At 41.2% G+C, this 19,750-nt stretch overlaps 1 protein-coding gene across 12 annotated transcripts in view; it reads left to right on the top strand.

Annotated features, from left to right (window-relative positions):
* ppp1r13bb (protein phosphatase 1, regulatory subunit 13Bb) overlaps positions 1-19,157 on the top strand; it is a 41,940-nt gene extending 22,783 nt beyond the window's left edge. For 4 of the 12 annotated variants that reach the window (XM_083561926.1, XM_083561922.1, XM_083561933.1 and 1 more), the window contains 14 exons: positions 7,822-7,923; positions 9,391-9,565; positions 10,247-10,443; positions 10,597-10,761; positions 10,986-11,178; positions 12,121-12,267; positions 13,336-13,460; positions 13,984-14,476; positions 14,593-15,341; positions 15,819-15,956; positions 16,113-16,246; positions 16,474-16,640; positions 17,300-17,499; positions 17,737-19,157. In XM_083561926.1, coding sequence (XP_083418052.1) covers positions 7,822-7,923; positions 9,391-9,565; positions 10,247-10,443; positions 10,597-10,761; positions 10,986-11,178; positions 12,121-12,267; positions 13,336-13,460; positions 13,984-14,476; positions 14,593-15,341; positions 15,819-15,956; positions 16,113-16,246; positions 16,474-16,640; positions 17,300-17,499; positions 17,737-17,778 — 3,027 coding nt within the window. In that variant the 3' untranslated portion in view covers positions 17,779-19,157. Of the gene's footprint in view, positions 1-3,801; positions 4,511-7,821; positions 7,924-9,390; positions 9,566-10,246; positions 10,444-10,596; positions 10,762-10,985; positions 11,179-12,120; positions 12,268-13,335; positions 13,461-13,983; positions 14,477-14,592; positions 15,342-15,818; positions 15,957-16,112; positions 16,247-16,473; positions 16,641-17,299; positions 17,500-17,736 lie in introns of those variants that run through there. The other 8 variants (XM_083561928.1, XM_083561925.1, XM_083561931.1 and 5 more) reach the window with 7 other exon arrangements.
* Positions 19,158-19,750: the final 593 nt, after the last annotated feature.

The following is a 19,750-nucleotide window of genomic DNA, read 5'->3' on the forward strand; positions in this document are numbered from 1 at the left end:
ACCATCTGTGACTGGCAGAACTGTGGATCTGCAGAACCATGGACTGTGTGGGCAGCTTAACTTTACCAAAGTGGATTTTTTTTCCCTTTCCTGTATGTGTGGGTGGCTTTGCCCTGCAGGGTGTGTATATTCCAGTCTTTGCTTTATTTTTCATACAATCTGCCTCAACTTTCTCCCACCAAACACTAGTTTGAAGCAGAGCACACTAACATTGCAACCTATATGAACTCTGTCTTGTGTGTAGCTTCATGGTCATTTTGATTATGATTGTAGATATTAAATTTGGACAATTATTGCTATATTTCTTATAATAACAACTTTATGATATATTATTAGTTATCCTGTTAACCTGCTGTTCTTTGTGAAATGTTAGTGAAGCACGGATCTTAGCTTCCAAAAAAAGAAAACTATAGTGTACAGTTTATAGTCTTCACTATAATCTAGAGTGAAGAACGTGTACAGAGGACGATGGTGTTTTTATTTCCATGCTGTGAATGACCTCAAGAGTATAATTTATCGGATTATAAATAGAGCTAGTTAATATTGTTGCCTTTTTGACATATATTTTTCAGCAAGTTTTATCTCATTAGAATCTCGTGCATTGACATAAACACATTGTTAGATCTATGCTGTATTGTACATTAGGTATGCTGACCGAAATTTGGCGTTCTACACTATTTACACTTCGTTTGGTTCGCATATGGTTCAGCTACGCATAAAAATGTTGTGGTGTTTAGCATTTTTCCGAGTGCAGCAGATTCACTGAGTTCATCAGCAGCCCTCTGCTCAGTCAGGACTTTGGTTAAATGGCCTTGTTGGCATTTTTTGGAATATTTTCTCATGCAGCTCCTGTCTGAATATTTGTATTTATTTTTAGCGATCTAAGTCCAAGTTCGGCGCAACAATTCTGACTTTGTCCATGCAGTCTTCCAGGATTAAGCTCTTAAATGAAGCCACTCTTAGTATGTCTTTGTTGTCAGAAGACTGGAGTAGAGCGTTTTCCAGTTGGCACACTGAAGGTTGTAGCTTCCTCTGGGAAAAAGCCAACAAATGGCTTACCGCAGTCAGTAAAACAACAGAAGCCGAATCTCCAGCCTGCAGCTGTGCTGAGACTGCAGGTTCTCTTGACGAATGCAGGCTCCAGCATCACATCCTCTAGAGAAAATGGCCTTGGGCTGAGGAGATGGCACGAGCTGCTTTTAACAGGGACTGCACACTGACCTGCTTCCTTTTGTCATTGGCTGAATGAGCCTCACATCATTTAGACATCCTTTTCTACAGATGTTACTAAGGAGAAATTCTACAACCGAGTGTGTTCGACTGCATCGGTGAAAGCAAGAAAATGAAAACCCTTTGAGAGACTCCCAAGGTTGCTTTTTCAATAGAACTCTACATGACCTGCAGCTTATCTGACTGTAGTGTTGAGGCACATATACAATAATAAATTTTAAATTAACGTCAGTAGTCAAACCTTTAGCTCCGTCCTAAGCTACGTATGCTTCTGTCTCCAGAGGTGCACAGCAGCATTTGCACAACAGCATCTGTTGAAAGTTGAAAGTAGTATGCAAGAGGGCAGGGCAGGTCAAGGCAGAGGAAGATCTTTCCCCTGCATAAAAAATAAACCATTTCCAATAAATATCCAGCCCAGTTTGAATTTTAAGAGTTATTGTTAATGATTAAGAGCAAATGTTATCTGTCCATCTGCTAGCTTTTTATGAGGGAATTTTACCATCATTTCCACACACTTTATAACTCTGCTCTTGCAGCCGTTAATTGAGCACTTGTGTGATGCCGAGACACAAAAGAGCGCTGCGTTTGCAAATTTAACATTGTTGCCCTTTAAGCCATGAATCACTGCACACACCATTTGAGACAAATTCTTTTTGTAATGAATTTTGGAGGCTTTCCATGCTGCTGATGAGTGCACAGAGTGCAGAGTGTCCTTATCGATCATGAACTCAACTAAACCGTACTGAGCTGCACTACACCACATCGACATTCCCCCTACCTTTTTTCAATTGTAGTCAACATTGTGCATTAGATGTTATAAAATACAGTTTTTTTTTATGTGACCAGTGTCATTGGCTAATTCTTAGGTTAAAGCTGTACCGATGCACATATGGATTTCTCTTTTGTAGTTAAAACTTTTTGATTTTGTTTTGCTACATTTTTTGTCATCGAGCACAGAAAGAATGTGGTGTCTTTGTTAGTACATACAACTTAAAGAAGGTCAATTTAAGCAGAAGTGTGCTGGTTTTCACTTTCTGCTCTCACTACACCCACTGCCGAAGCCCTGACCTCGAAATAGACTTCTATACACAGCCGAATACACGGCGTCAGCAGTTTAGTGATCAGCCGTAATTAAAGCTGCAATTATATGGATTTTGCAAGTAATTCATCTTCTGGGATCTGAGACAGCCAGACATTTAGATTTAATAAAGAGAAGTGGATAAGTGCTCAGACGCAAACTTTAAAATCATTCTGTCATTTTAAATAGATATTATCTAGTTAAATATTCAGATATAAAATTATTGCAGGCGGGTCAAATTAAGAAACTTTTTTTTTCCCCCATCACAACATAACATGATCAGCATTAACAGGCTGCTGCAGACTTTCTTCTAACATACAATAATGTTGTTTCCACTTTCCAACACTTATTACATTTTTGGGGACACAGTCCCAACTTTAGTTCTTGGAGTCCCCCCCTTGTCTTGCACTTTTTCAACAGATTACCCTCCCATAATATACAACTAATGTGCTTGATGTTGTTGTATTAGAGCAGGAAACCTTTTAACTGTGCAGGACAGAGGGAACTCCAGGAATTTGTTTGTTGGGGATGTTGAACACAGTTAATGGACACAGAGGAAGAACACAGGCTTCACTCGGGCTGTGGCATGCGTAACATGATAGGAAGCGTTCACATCTGATTCTTGTGTCTCAGGTTGAAATTTGGTAAAAACCACAGAACATAAAACGATACGTCGAGCACCTCGAGTAATTCGAATACAAAAATGCTAATTATTTTCCCTGATACTTCACTTAGTCCTTTTAACTACACACAGAGCATTGTGTTTCCGGACCATTATTACTGATGCACCATCCGCTAAACTCTGGACCGCTCTGGACAGGCAAACACTATGGAAGTCCATTTCCGCCACATAACAAAAAAAGTTTATCCGACAAATCCGACTTTTTTAGCCAATCAGGCAGGGTCACCTCTCTGTAGTGGCAAAAATATTTACACATTGAAAATGAAATGGGCCACATTCAATAGAATTGCATGGTATTAAACTGAGCCTCCGATTCCTGGAGAGAACTCTGTCTAACAAGCAGATCTGGAGGAACTGGAACAAGACAGATGAAGCAGAGGAGCCAACAGCTTCACACTTTAGGCCCACAACATGGATACCGGTAGATGCACCAGAAATGTTGGATGTTTACGAGAAATAAAATCACAATTGCAAGAAATAAAGTTGGAATTGCGAGGAAAAAAGTCAGAATTACGAGAAACAAACAAGAAAAAAAAAACTGTTTTTTTTTTTTTTTTGGGGGGGGGGGGGGAATAGGCTTTCAAACATCACAGAAGATGCTGCAGAATTAAAAATGGAGGGATAAGGAGAAAAGAGCGAGGGCTGAGGAGAAGATTCATGGCAAAGAAATGACAGAAATTTTCCAGACTTTTTTTTATCTGATTAATAGATGGAATAATCGTTAGAATACTCGTTTACTAAAATAATCGAAAGCTACAGCCCTAAAAGTTACACTCCAAAATCTTGAGTCGAGGTTATTTTAAAAGCAAAAAAGGACTAAATCTGGAATGGGATGTTCAACAAACACATATGGATTTAATGGTGACGTGTGCACATCTGTAATCTGTATTTGCCCTGAGGTCATGGCTTTAAACCAGAATATGCATTTAGATTTTTATCCTGTTTAATAATCATTTCATGTCATTACAGAATTGCGTTTCCCATTTAAGTAAAACAGCGGTCGAACAACCGTAAATTCATAAACATACTCTGCATGTGGATCAGGTGTATACTAAAACAATAAAAACAACAACAACAACAAAACCCCTGTGGGCATCGATGGTGTAAATCTGAAAGGTTTAGTCCGTCACACTGATTTAAAACGACTGTAGGTTTGATGTGGAGTTGATTTGTTCTCACGCCCTCAGGTTCAGTGTACTATTCAGTGATGTGTGCTGCTGATGCCGTTCTCTGCTCAGGAGATCGTCAGTTACAGCCAGCGTGTTCTACAGCACGACGCTCTGTGGGTTGCTCAGCGATTTGGGACGTAATCATCGATTGTCTCCGAGTGTGAAAGCGGGAGCACGCAGTGTCCGCTCCTCTCAGCCTGCAGGCTCTAAACCCGCGTTTCGGACACTTTCAGAGAAGATTACACGATGGAGTTTAAACACGTGGAGACGGTGCGGGAATTTACCGACTCGGGACAATGCGGTAGAATAAAAGTGTGCTCGTGTAAAATAACATGGGGGAACACTCTTCAGGTAACGCGCTTGAGCTTCTTAACAGCAGCATTACATAACATGTATGTGAACGCTCTACTGACTGGAGACTTTTGTAGAAAATAATAGTGTAGAATCTGTTTTGTATTGTTTCCTTGTTTGTAAATGCAGTGATTAAGTGCTTACCTTCAATATTTCAAAATCCTATCCCACACTGTGCACAAAGCTTTAAATGAAGGCTTTTGGGTGTTTTTTTTTTTTTTCTTCCAGGTGTTAGGTTTGTTATTAGTAGACTATCTTGTATATTGTTCATGTCTGCTATATTGTTACGAACACAGAAATTATACAGTCATAAATATATATACATGGCTCAGTCATTCCAATGAACTGAGATAACCTGACTAGATCAGACTATTATTATTATTTTAGCCGAGAATACATTTGTTCCCGCGCTGTAGGTGCCCCGGTGATGCTGCACCGCTTACTCTCGTGTGGGAGTTTTATGCTGATGGATTAATGCAATTATGTTCACATGGCTGCATGTTACATAAGCAGGTGTAAAGTCCCAAAAAGTGACAGGAAATGTCTAACAGGAACCTCCACTTCTGTTTTTTTCTGTCATTAGAATTTCTAGATAATCCCCAAGCCTTGTTCGTTACAGTAAAAAAAAGTAATATAGGCACCGTAAAGGCATTGTTTTTGATTTTAAATGTATGTTCTGTCTAGTTTAGAGACAGGGCTGGAGAATTAAAACAAAATAAACCTGAACAGTTGTAACATAAAAAAGCAAGCAGAGAGAAGAACCAAGTACAGTATTGCTTTTCTTTCTCTGTAAATTATGTGAGGTGAAATTTGGTTATGAGCTGATAACTTCAAAGAGCGTATAACTAAAGGCAAAGCGGATCTGACGCAAAGCCCCGCTCTTTCCAACATCAACAAACACTGTCCTTCTTCCACTACATGTAGTTTTCCTTCAGGTTTGTCTTGGAACTGAGGGAAACCTTCCAATGTAACAGCGACTATATAATAAAGGTCTTTTAGGCGTAAATGTGTACCCTTTCAATGTATGTAACAATTTTAATGGTTTTATTTGAGGTCGAACCATTTTGATTACAGTCTACACATTCATACTCTCTGACTCTCATGGAAATATGTCAGATTTATCTATATGGTGTGAGGTGAGATGCACTACTGGCCCACCTGGCCCAAAGACAGCCAAGTTCTGGTATTGTAATAATGATTACAGATGCTACAGAGGAGAACATTATTATTATTATTTATTTATTTTTTATTAAATTAGATTGTTTTATGTATAGTCTGGCTTAGAGAATACGTTATTAAATGGTCTGTATTTGATTTTGTTATAATGTTATTTATTGGGATCGTCTCATACAATGTGGCTCAGAGTTGATGTTGAAAGACCACTGAAATCTAAACGGTTCAGTTGAATGTCACATCTGACTTATTGCACTCGGCTTTTATTTTTGTAGCTAAAACAGTGTCACTTGAACTGAGAAATGTACATGATTCCATGCACCCATAACATAATCTAAATAATCTGAGTGACCAGACTTCCCATTCTGCTTCTGATTAGCTGAAGTATGCGTGATCGAATTCACTTGTCAGTTCCAGTTAGGAAAGTCCCATGAGGAAGCTGTGATTGCTTTTTAGGAAATGATTTAAATACTCTGTGTATGTTCAATGAAAAAAGGACTTTAAGGAGAGTTATTGTAAAGGCCAGGCCAGCATGCAGGTCTAACAGGATCAAAGTAGCTGTAAAATGAGCTTGTTGAATGGCAAACAAAAGGATAGAAGATAAAGGGAAATTTATTCGAGGAATTTACTGGCACTGTATTTGGGTGTGCATTGCCGACTGTGTCTGTCAGAAAACAAGATCCTGATACAGATTTTTATTGTAACTATCCATGAAGAAAGTAGGGGTTTTTTTGCATGTTTTCCCCAACTTCTTTATATGGCAGCTAAAGTAAACATCTATCAGACCTTGATACCAGAGATGGGAAAAGTACACACATCATTCACTTAACCAGAAGTTAAAAGACTCTGGTAAATGTTTTAGTACTATATTAAAATGTTTTAATCTAATGAATGTATTCAGGCTGAAGATCCACCATATAGAACACAAGCAGAGAAAAGATGATGATCAGGTGATCAGGAATGTTTCTGTTCTCAGTCATGCTTACATCACTGACTCCCTCTGTCTCATCCACATTAACCCCAAACTTCTCATTGCCTTCTGCCTGCTCAATGTTATGTTCTTAAACTAACCTGCACCTGTGGTGTGTGAGAGCCGGGAAATGATGTACCAGTGGTGGATTAAAAAAGCCACGCAATGACAAGAAATGGGTTGGTGGGGAGAAAACGGTGCAATAAGAAGTAATAAAACGTAATGAGCGAAAGTAAAAAGTTGTCCGAAAAATAAATAGTATAAAGTATTGATACCAGAAAAATCTACTTAAGTACAGTAACAAAGTATTGGTACTTCGTTACTTCCCTCCTCTGCCTGATACCTTTTTGTTGTTGGAAATGCTTTTGCAACAATTTCGTGTGTGTAAAGCAGAGACTGCTACCTCAGCATAAATCATAGTCTATGGTGGCAATTTTGTGCTCTGCGCATTATGGTTTTGTTTTTTTTGTATCTTTTCTGCATGGCAGTTCTGCTCTGCTGCCATGACGACAGCATGGCAACAGGCAGCGTGATAGACGCCTCACTCTTATCAGTCAGAATGCCAGGTGACAGATTAGTGAGGCCTGTTCTGTGTCTTCTCAAACAGACCAGTTTGCTGTGAGTCACATGAACACAGAGCTATTTCTCTCCCACGTGGGCTCAGTCTTCATTGGCATCAAAACTGTGCCACAGATTTCCAGATGTATATGATTTGTTTCCTCAAACCCGCTGCATAAAGTACTCAACTGATGAGTTGATAGAGGACTGTTAAATAAGATGGAGAAATGCTGTGGCCCTTCAGGTTTTCACATCCGTAGGTCACTTCACACCCTGTTCTCAGTTCACTAAGCAATGCTGAGAGCACTCTTCCCGTTTCTTCCTTCCTCTCACTCTGCGTAGTACATCATTTGGTCTGTTTCTTCCCAGCCCCCCTCCTAAACAAGGACTAAACAAGGCGTTTTCAATCACACGATTGGCTGTTATTGCGTTTGGTCACTAAGTGTGGCTGTTCGTACTTCTATGATTAGTGCGTACTACTCATCTACTTAATGGAGTGCTTTTGTTTCGCTTTCTATCAAAACTGACCTGCTAACTGACCTCTCCTGTCCCACCGCCCTCATCTGTTTCTCCTCCTCCATCTCTGCCCCTTGTCCCTCCCTCTCTGCAGGTGGCAAACCCTCGCGTGGAGCTCACTCTCTCTGAGTTGCAGGAGATGGCTACACGGCAACAGCAGCAGATCGAGGCCCAACAGCAGATTCTTGTCGCTAAGGTAACCCCCTCTTCTTTGAATCTCTGTGGGTTGTGAGCTTTAATCCGGAGATGAGTCGTGGACGCTGCATGTCGTATACAGAGCCGTGGATTCAGTGCTTTTTTGAACAATGTTTAAGGCAAAATTATGATGTTTTTCAGGATTTGACTTGTGATTTCAGGCATTACTATATACCATGTGGTTCGATTTACAGTGGAGCTTAGCTGAAGTGGGATCTGGTTCTGGTTTATTAGACTTGCATAGGTAGACTTTCACTGATTTGGGGGTCTTTCTACTCTATAATTAGCAGTTTATCTGGTATTCTCAAAGTGATTATCCTCTACTTCAGGTGGAGCTTGAACAGAAGAAAGCTTTTGTATAGGGAATGTATTTTGAGTATGTGAGCTCATCTGCAGGATTTCATTACCCCTCTTAGTGGTTGTTGACAACAGCGAGTGCAGAGGTGATGAGCTCATCTCTGTTTACTGCTGCGGTGATGGTTAGTGGCAAAAAAAAACCAAAACTGCAGAATAGCACAGGAGACCAATCCGAGACCACACAATGCCAGTAATGCAACAGCAAACATGGTCAGTAATGCCCAGTATCCAACAGAAGGAATTTCTCACTGGCTCAAGCCAAATAGCTTCTAAGGATCGTGTGTACTCATGCGGAGCAAAGACACGAGAGTGGAACCCAGTGCTGCTTGAAGAGTGACATTCAGTTTTCTTCTAGTTGAATTTCTCAGAAGATAAAAGCAGAGTCAGTTTCCGATCCGTTGTTGAAGCAGCTGCAGTTTGAGAGTAACTGTTTTCCAGAGAGGGATAATAAAGCTTCGGATGTAGTCTGTTGGTAGAAGGGCTCTGAAGATAGCATGCTGGCAGACACTAGAAGGCCACCACTGCCTGTGCTATATTTAGCTGTCACTCTCTGCGATGTGGCACAATTCTCAAGCGGAGGGCCACTACTAATCACCCCCTCAATCTCCCACCAATGTGTTTATTTCTAGAGGGTGTTATTCTGCTCATGCCACAATGATTTAATAACAGTTAGAAATAAGTGCAGTTTGTCCCTCGATTCCTATTCTGACCTACACTATTACAATATAAAGAAAGTGGTAGATCAGTAGATAAGATTTGGGACTTCTAATCAGAAGGTCAGGGGTTTAAATCCCAGCACCACTTAGACCCTTAACCATCAATTGCTCAGCTGTATAAATGAGATAACTGTAAGTCGCTCTGGATTAGGGCTTGAATGCAAATGTAATGTAAATACACTATAGTTACCAGCCTCTGGTAGTGCGGGCACATTAGTATTAAACACTTTCGTTATAATCAGAAATACCTGCGCTGTTGTACAGAAAAAGGGTACACACCTTCAGACCAGATTTGAGCATTTAACCATGTGAATGAAGTCATCCATGTAATGTAAAATGAGAGCCCAGTGTCTCTTTAAATGACTAAAGCTGACCTGTTTGTCGTGTTTGTGTAGGAGCAGCGCCTGCGGTATCTGAAGCAGCAGGAGCGGAGGCAGCAACAGGCCGTATCCGAGACAGAGAAGCTGCAGAGGCTGAAAGAAAGAGTGGAAAGCCAAGAAGCCAAACTCAAAAAGATTCATGCCATGAGGGGCCAAGTTGATTACAGCAAAGTCGTCAATGGCAACCTGTGTATGTATTTTCATCAAAAGCGCTTTTTTTTTTTCTCGCAGAAAAGAATCAAGTATATTTAGATAGATATTTAGATAGACATCAGGGGATGCCAGTAGATATGACAAAAGTTTCTATATTCTGTATTCTTTTGATTTGTGACCTGAATATGCATTGGATGTTTTTTTTAATGCCTACTGTAGATCCATGATGTCTAATCTTGCACATTTTCTTCTCACTAACGCGACCCAGGCAGAGTTTAAAAGAACAAGCGTAAGCAGAATGAGTAGATTGTAAAACATTTTCAATGTTAAGACACATCTTTGCTGATCTAGGGATAAGTGATCAGCAAATATCATAATCAAATCTTCTATGCGGTTTAATTACTTTTCCCTGCTCCCCTTTCAGCTAAGTGTATTATTTGTGTCAGTTGACTGTATTAAATCACTTAGTTTATTAAATTATCTTCATCCCTAATCACATGTGACAGTCTCTAGGAAGGTCTAATGAAGAACATTTCAGTTGTCTTGTCTTTGCTGCATAATTTTGGACCCTGGATTCTGTAACCTAGCAACTGGTACAAAATAGAACATCATTGGCATGTAAGAAATGTGCAAGAAGTTATTAGCCGCTGAAATCGAGTGCAGAGCAAAAGTTTGTTCGTATGCGTGTTTATGTGGATTTTGCGTTTCATCTTGGTAGCTGCCGAGATCGAGCACATCAGCGGACTGTTCCAGGAGAAGCAGGCAGAGCTTCAGGCAGCCGTGCTCAGGGTAGACCAGCTGAGTCAGCAGCTGGAGGAGTTGCGCAGAGGCAGACTCAATGGCCTGCAGGGTCTCGGGGGTCATGTCACCGGCACTGCTGCACTGGAGCTCCGCAAGCTTTACCAAGAGCTACAGGTTTGCACATGCACCAACATTAAGAGTTGTACAAGCCAAACAATTTTAGGATACGTTACTGTTTTTTGGTGCCATGTCCGATTATGAGGCTTTTCTCTTGTATTTGTCGTGGTCTGCACAGTTAACAGATGTTTAATTGTGTGTACATTTCAGATCCGTAACAAGCTGAACCAAGAGCAGAACAGTAAACTGCAGCAGCAGAAAGAGCTGTTGAACAAGCGCAATATGGAGGTGACGCTAATGGACAAGCGCATCGGCGAGCTCCGTGAACGTCTCTATAAGAAAAAAGCTGAGGCACGTCAAAAAGAAAACTTGCCTGTAAGGCTAGGGGTTCACCTCGCACACAGACATAAGCATGCACTAAAAGTCAGTTCGGACACAGCTGGAATGCAAAAAAAGATAGAAATCAATGTGTGTTTTTTCACTATTGTGCTTTTTTTTTTTTTTTTGATTGGCTCATATACTGATTTGGGATTGTAATTTCTTTTTCAAAATTCCCTATTCTTCCTCAATCTCTATATTTTGCCTGTCATTCTGTACAGCTGAACAATGCAAGTGGACCTCCATCACCTCAGCCAAATGCAGGCACTACAGGTCGTGTGGCAGCTGTAGGGCCCTATATCCAAGTCCCAGTGCCATCACGCACAGAGAACAACTACATGGTTCCACCAGAACCTCTTAAACCACAGGCACTGGGTATGAACACTCCAGCCAACCATGCTCGATCCAAATCAGGTCAGTCATTACATAACCTTGTTCTACTATCTCAAACTGAGTCCATGTATTTGGGGATGTTTCTTTGTATCTCAACAAATGATTTCTGTTTTTCCTGTCATTTTGTATCTGGCCTTATAGACCATGTAAACTAGTGGTCCCCAACCTTTTTTGCGCCACGGACCGGTTTAATGTCAGACAATATTTTTCCCGGATATAAATACAACAAAATAAAATGATACGACCGGCATGAAAACTTTTATTGAATCTACTGTTTTGTTTTTTGTTCCTTTTGCTAGCTTGGGGGTTTGAATTTAGCGGTAATGTATTATGTGTTAGCGGCCGGAGCAGCCCCTTTAAGGAAGTAGTGGACGGAGGTAGGACATGTGACCGAGGCATCATGACATGCATCAAGAGTGAGTCATAGACAGATGTGGAGAGAATCCAGTAATTTTCCAAAACAAAACATCGTTCAGAATCAGATAATAAATAAAACGGAAATAATGTAAGTTATGTATTCTTTCTGTGCGGCCCGGTACCAATTGACCCACGGACCGGTGCCAGTCTGCGGCCCGGGGTTTGGGGACCACTGATGTAAATGATTGTATAACTCAAAAATGCAAGTAATTCCATTAAGAAAAGACGTGCATTTGATTATATTATATATTTGTGATACTCCCGCTATCCAGATTAGGTATCTTAAGCAAGAAATGGAGGGAGACTACATATAATTAAGTCAGTAAACCTGTAGACCATGACATGTCTCATTCCTCCGTTCTCTGTGTCTTTTCACACATCAGTTACTGTTCCATTTCTTTCCTACTTTCTTTTCTTCTATAACTTCTTATGTATTCTCTATTGTGCACCTGATGTTTCTGTGTGTGTCTCTTTCTCCTTTCTTTGCTCTACCTGTCTGTCCCTTGCTGTTGGACTTTGTGTGTGTGCGCTTGGGGGGTTGATCAGATGGCGTGAGAAAGCCACCTGGCCCGTGGAAGGTCTCTGATTTAGACATCATTGTGGACCCGTTCTCTCCGTCTCCTCCGGAGTCTGGCCCGGGCCCCGGGGTCTCTGGCACCTCCTGCTCCACAGAGGGGTCAGACGGAGTCTCTTGTGAGTGGGAAGGTGGCTGAAGGAGAGCTGGAGGGCTGGCCTCTGAACCTTATCCAGAGTACTGGACAGGATCGCAATATTCTTTAATACCAATGAGACTTTTTATTTTATTTAACCAGGACAAATTATAAATGCTGTAATGACCAGGTTTTCATTACAGTTCCAATGTAAATCGCTGTCACAAGCACAGCTATAGCCCGATTACCACAGAAAACGGAGAGCACTCATTCCATTTCTTTAGCTTTTTTTGCATACAGCAAACCATTCTTAAATATCAAATGATAGAGGCTAAACACAATGGCTGTATTTGTTTGCTTGCTGGCTAGTTCCAGTGCATGAGATGAAGTTTTATCTTTGTGAAAAGGCGCATCAAACGTGGCGGATTTGCCATAAAGCGCACTGCTGATCCTGTGTGTGATTGTGTGGTGGCTGTATGTGCCCATGAAATGTCTGTGACGTCCACGGCTTGTGTGTGGGTGTATTTGTGTGTGCGTCCCTTGCTTGTGTGAAACTCTACGCCGATAAGGTTCACAGGGTCCTCTATACCACCTGATCAATAAACCACTAAACTCGGTTTAGCACTACAAAAGCTTTGATGTAATATTCATAACATGTACATGACACACACAAACAAAACATGGCAGAAAAAAGAATTAGATACAAGTGAAAATATTTGATAGTGTCTTCAAGAGCATTTGGACTGCAGTATATTTTATGCCTTGGAGACAGATTGAGAACTGTAATAAGATTGTATTTCAGACTTCTGCTTTTTTTTAATCTATTTGATATATTTCTTTATTTCAAGGCAGTAAAGATTGTTCGTCTGTCAAGTGACCGATTGCTTGACTTTAAAAATATCTTTTTCAAATTCTTATTGGTTTGCTTATACACACTGCCATGTAAGCTCTACTACCATATAAAGCTTATTATCAAATGCAATCACCTCCACTTGCATTTTCAACTAATTTACCATGACTACGTACTGGTACATAGAATAATAGCAGCACTAATAAGTGAGGCGACGCCACATTTTTATTCTTATGCTGTTTTTCTCTTCTGTGTTTGAAGCTAATGATGCAGGATGGCCCACCCTCACCAAGGGCAGTGCATCTCTGAAGCCTCCAGACTGGAAAGAATCAGTAGGAGACATTCCCAGCAAAACAGCGTCCCCTGCTGGCACCCCGTCAGACAAGGTTTGACTTCTTAAGTCAATTCATCTGTCTCTATTAAAGGAATATTTATGCTTGTTTACCTGATCTCTGCCCACCTGTCATCTCTTTTATGGGCAGTTATCATTGAGGAGAATGTAATCATATTTACCTCTACTGAGAATAAACAACATTTACTTAAAACTTATCTATAATAAAATGCTAACAGCAGTCAGATCAACGAATGATTAAGATCCATGACTGTAGCACTGATTTAAAACAGCAGCCCATGCTCTTTTAAGATAAACAGATTATTTATTTTTTGTCTGTTCAGATCAGTTCTAATGTTTTTTTTGTTTTGTTGTTGTTGTTGTTTCTTTTTAAAACACAAGCTCTCTGTAAAGTAGTTATCCCAAGTGAGGTTGCAGTCGGACTGAAAAACACTGGGATTTTTGTTTACCCTTTTCTCATGTAACACTTGATTGTTTTTGCTTTGTCTACAATGTTTATATATAGACAACAACTAAGACAATTTTATTTTTCACATTTTTCTTTTTTGCGGGTTCAGGACATGAGTAAACCCGGCCCAGCTCCACCCCCTCCCTCTAAGCCCCAGCCTCCTCCATACGGGACTCACACCAGAGCTCACACACTTTCGTCTCTCAATTCTGGCTCCACTGCCTCGCTGGACCGGCGTAAGGATATGCCACTATGTCCTGTCCCAACCCACTTGAACAACCTCCCTAACCCCAATGCTCCACCTCCAACTTCCTGGCTGCGTGGTGGCTCCTCCATGGGCTCCTCTTCACAGCAAATCCAGCAGCGCATCTCAGTCCCTCCCAGTCCCACGTTCCAGCCCACCTCTCCGCTTTTCCCACCAGGAGAGCGGTCTGACCCCCCACTGGCTGTGGCAGTGCGCCCATTTATCCCAGACAGGGGTTCTAGACCACAGTCACCTAGAAAAGGTCCAGCCACTATGAACTCAAGCTCAATTTATCACATGTATCTACAGCAGGGGATTCCCAAGAATTTCCCTCTTGGCAAGTCTTCTGTCAAAGCAGGTAGGAATTTTAGTTATTTATTTTTAGTAAATTTAGCTATTTGACAGATCTTGGCATTTTTACCTGAAGGTCTGATGTATGCACTTACATTTTAACTGTGGAAACTCTGTCTGCAGTGTATGGAAAGCCGGTCCTGCCATCAAGCTCTACTCCCACCTCTCCCCTTCCATTCCCGGGCTCTGGGTCTTTCCCTATGCTACCAGGCACTGTAGGCGATGTGGTAGACAATGATCTAGAAATTGAAGGCCAGACAGCAGGTTTCCCAGAATCCACTGCACCCAGTGTGGACCACATTCCTCGCCCGCTCAGTCCGACCAAGCTTACACCCATGGTGCACTCACCCATGCGTTTCCAGAGTGATGCCGAGCTTGAGGTCCTGCGCAGGAAGCTGGCCAATGCTCCAAGGCCGCTAAAGAAGCGCAGCTCCATCACAGAGCCTGAGGGACCCAGTGGGCCGAACATCCAGAAGCTCCTCTACCAGCGTTTTAACACGTTGGCTGGTGGAATCGAAGGAGGCATTGGAGGAGTGGGAGGAAGCATTGGAGTCACTCCCTTCTACCAGCCTACAGGACCAACTGTGGGGGAGACACTGTCCGATGCAGATAATGGGAACGCGTCTTCAGCAGCGCCAGCTTTGACTCTCGTGTGTACAGTGGACGTGCCCTCGCAAGACGTACCCCAGAGTGATGCCAATGATAACCAGCCGGTGCAGCCAGCCAGTAAAACAGCAGTTCCAGCAGCAGCAGAGGAGTCCGAAGACGACAACAATAACATCCCAGCAGGACCCGCACCCACTTTACCTAGCCCTGTTCCTGAAGCTAGCTCCCCACAGGAGGCTGGAAGCTCACCAGTCACTCAAGCTATGGTGAGTCTCCAGGACATATGTTTCAGAAGTGGCATTAACCCTGGGGGCGCCGTAAAGTATTTTCTAGTAAACAGAGCGAGTTTCTTGCATCTTGCATGTATAAACATTCAAATAGTAAAATAAATTTAAATCTTATGCACTTCTTTCTAGACACCAAACCATTTGAGTATGACAATTAGCCAAGAGTTATGATATTAGTTGTGTAGAAACTTGTACACAAATCTAATGGTAACTAGGCCATTAGATTTGTGTACATTTTTCTACACAACTAAAAGGTTGCCTGTTAGCAGTTGTTTGCTTTTTTTATATTTTGGTATGAAGATGCACAGCTAAGCCCAGTCTTAGCTACACCTACACTTCACTTTGGTCTTTAAGGTCTCAGATGTCTCAACAAATGGGTCTCATGTTATTTTTAGTGTATATGGTTTTATACTATTTTATATTTAAATTTTTTATATATATTAAAAATCTCTTTAGGAGAAGCGCACTAACCTGAAGAAACCTGACTCAGAAAGGACAGGCCATGGCTTCAGGGTGAAGTTCAATCCACTGGCCCTGCTGCTGGATGCCTCACTCGAGGGCGAGTTTGATTTGGTGCAGCGGATCATCTATGAGGTACATTTTCAAATGCCTTACTGTCACAATCAGTTAGCGTTGCTTTCAAAAGTTTAAAACACTTGCTGCAATATGTTTGCGACCTTTTGGCACAGGTCTTGTTCTCTTTTGACAGCTCAGTCCTAAATGTTAAATTTAATGATGGATTGTTGACAGGTGGAGAACCCCAGCACCCCGAACGATGAGGGCATCACGCCATTACACAACTCAGTGTGTGCCGGTCACCACCACATTGTCAAGTTCCTCCTTGACTTCGGAGTCAACGTCAACGCGGCAGATAGTGACGGCTGGTGAGTTAACTTCAGATTTCTTTACATACTGCATTTAATCCAAGCACCTATCTGAGTGCATGATGATTAAAGGCCTCCTTAAAGGGGCATGATCGCTGTAAATGCTCTCTACTGAGCCATTAGAAATATATTCATAATATCGATATTTTTCTGTATTCCATATCTTCTAATGTCATTTAAAGTTCCAAATTTTGTAAGAGATCATGTAAATGTGTGTGTTTGATTAGGACGCCCCTGCACTGTGCCGCCTCCTGCAACAGTGTTCACCTCTGCAAGGTGCTGGTGGAGTCCGGCGCCGCGATCTTCGCCAGCACCATAAGTGATGTGGAAACAGCGGCAGACAAGTGCGAGGAGATGGAGGAGGGTTATATCCAGTGCTCACAGTTCCTTTATGGTAAATTCCTTCTACCTTCCCATTCCCTCTCTCTTTATAGCAAGTATTTGTATTTCAAGGTCCCAGGAATGGTTAATCCATAATCGCCGTAAAGGGTACGACAGCATTGGACTCGGTATTGGTGATTTTCATGAAATATGAGTAACTGAGGATATTCAGATTTTTTCCAGTCCACATGTACTTACATTCACTCTATTCAAGGAATGGCATTACACTCTTCCCTGTCAATCACATTGACTCTAGCCAATCATAGGCATTATATATGTGGAAGAGGAGTTGCTCAACACACTCAGCTGTCCTGTGACTTCACTTTTTACTCAGTTAGTAATAAATACTCAGTTTATTGATTTGATGGTTTGGTTTTTATGTCAGTAAAGTGCATTTATCATAAAATCCTGCTTTGTGCTCTGTCTGCTAGGATTGGTATAAATATTGGGAATAAAGATGTTTAGTGAGAATATAAGAGATCTGTTTATTGTTAAGTAGTAATTGCACCTGACATTTGTTGCATGTGCTTAGGGCACATCTTACAAATAAACTTTTCTGCAAAAGTCTGTTCAGCAACTTCAGCTACGGTTCCACACCGTATTTTTTTTTTTTTAGACAGACTGAACGTTCTTGTGGAGCGTTCGCTAATCTGATTCGATTCATGTGTGCAGGTGTGCAGGAGAAGCTGGGAGTGATGAATAAAGGAGTTGTGTACGCTCTGTGGGACTATGAGGCTCAAAGTGCAGACGAGCTGCCGTTCCAGGAGGGAGATGCCATCACTATCCTGCGCAGGAAAGATGACACTGAGACAGAGTGGTGGTGGGCCAAACTTAATGACAAGGAAGGCTATGTACCTCGTAACCTGCTCGGGGTACGCAAGGTTTTCTCTCTGAACATGTTTTAAACCAGCTTTCAGTGTAAATGTTGTAAAACCTGCAGAAATGTATGTTTAGATTGTGTGATTGTTAATGATCTGTAAATTGTCTTAGCCTACTGAGGAACAGTTTTGTTTATTGTGAATATGGATATGATAATTTATTGAGTATTTGTTACAGACGCAGTTTGCAATTCCATGTTTTAAAGCTTTTATCTGTGTTTCTCTCTGCAGTTGTACCCTAGAATTAAACCACGTCAGAGGTCCCTGGCATAGCTGGCTACCCCTTTCCCCATCCAAATGACTGGACTGATGTCTGTGGGTGTAGGACCTCCACTATTTATCCCCCCAATCTTTGCTGATCTAGTTCTTACAAGGTTAAAGCTGCTAAACCATGCCTTCTTAATTAGGGGCACCACACACACACACACACACACATATACAGGTTAAACAAAATGCCTCAGGTCCTAAAGTCTGCCCCATTACTCCAGTATCTAGCATCTCCTCCTCACTTCCCTCCAGCCTGTAAGACTTGGTTTCTCTACGTATCATATTCTACACATTCTTCCACCTCTATCGAAGCACTACTCACTTGGGTTTATAGCTTTTGTTTTTTTAATCCTTGTTTCAGCTTGTGTCGCTCGCTATCTGAAGCTTTTCAATGCTATTATTTTATTGACAGTATGCTGACACACGGCTCCGTCAGAGCATGGCTGCTTTTGCTTCCAAAGCTTTCATTCAACATGGGAATCTTTAGAGTGAAGATAGGATTTGTTAGGATTGTGTAGTTTACACCGCATTCATATGGATTAGGAACAAAAGAATGCAGTCCGAGCGAACGAATCGTAGTGATCGAGCAATGAAAGTGAAAAGAGACCAAAAAATAAAACAGTTACATGGGTTATATAAAAAAAGGAACATATCCTTTATGTATGATGTACAGTCACCGGGCCAATCAATTGCAAAATATCTGGTTCTTTGTAATATGTACGTTAAAGCGAGGGTCTTTGTATGTGTCCGATGCAGTGTTATTAGTATGAATGATCAGCTGCCACTCAGCTGTGAGTGAGGAGTGTGTGTGAGTTCAGTGCACACAGATGGGCTATTGAGATTTCTGAGCTGCACAGCACACAAGAATTACTTGAAAGATGACGAATGGAGTTACGAGTGAGTGAATGATGGCGTGTGAGGGCAAGAAACCAAACTGGTGTTGCAGTACCATTGACAGTAAACCAGCAGTACAAATGAATAACAAACTTTGCTACGATTTTAGTAGAATGACGTTTTACCCAAAGGCCAAGGTTAGGGACCTTGAAAACATCTTTTAGTTTTTCTCCACGAGCAAATCAAGAGGTATAATCAGCATATGTATTTACATCGTTTTACACCGTATTATTTTTTTTAAACCATTATTTAAATGACATTGTGCCACTCCATTTTCCCTCCCAGTTTCGAGGTTGATCTTTACCTCCTGCCTCTGAGGCTGTAATGAGCTTTAACGTAGAGTTCATCTGTAAATACTGTGATGAAGCTCTGAAATCATTTGTGCCGTGTTCAGTACTTGCCTGTGCAGACTTCTCTATGACGTACCGAGACAAACACTCGCATCTTCTGTTCTCTACATGTGCACAAATAAACATATCCCAGTAAGACAAGATGTTGTTTTCTGTCTTTTTTTGTTTTTGCAGCTTATTTGGTTTAACACCCTTCAGTCATGTCAGAATCACTATTATGGAGATTTGGGCAAATAAACAGAAAAACTCATTAGTAAGGAACATAAGAGGAAGCTTTGGGATTATATGTTTAGGGAACTCCAGTTTAATATGTACTGGTTACTACTGTGTATGTCAGACAATATAACCAAAAAAATCCAGTTTGTATATCAGGTATCAAGCAAGTGTCACGACGGGGTCTTTTGGCCTCTCATCATTACTCATTAAATGCGGATTAAAGATGATGTAAAAATAAATGTACTTAGAAAAGACTTAAAAACAGACATTAAGCTAAAGTTTCAATTCATTTTCTATTCTTTAGTGGATTTTTTGCCCTATAATGGCCAAAATCCTAGCACTTGATTTTTTTAATTTTTTTAAGTACATATAGTCGTCGACTTACGACCACGATTAGGCGGCTAGCGATTGTGGTCGTAAGTTGCGTAGGTCGTAAGTCGACAACTACCTGTAACAAATGGTGGGGGATGCAGGTATTTACCGGCAAAGTTTTAATGTCCGCCACTAGAGGGCAGTAT

This window comes from Silurus aristotelis (assembly GCF_946808225.1).
Source record: "Silurus aristotelis genome assembly, chromosome: 15".
In the NCBI taxonomy this organism is placed as follows: Eukaryota; Metazoa; Chordata; class Actinopteri; order Siluriformes; family Siluridae; genus Silurus; species Silurus aristotelis.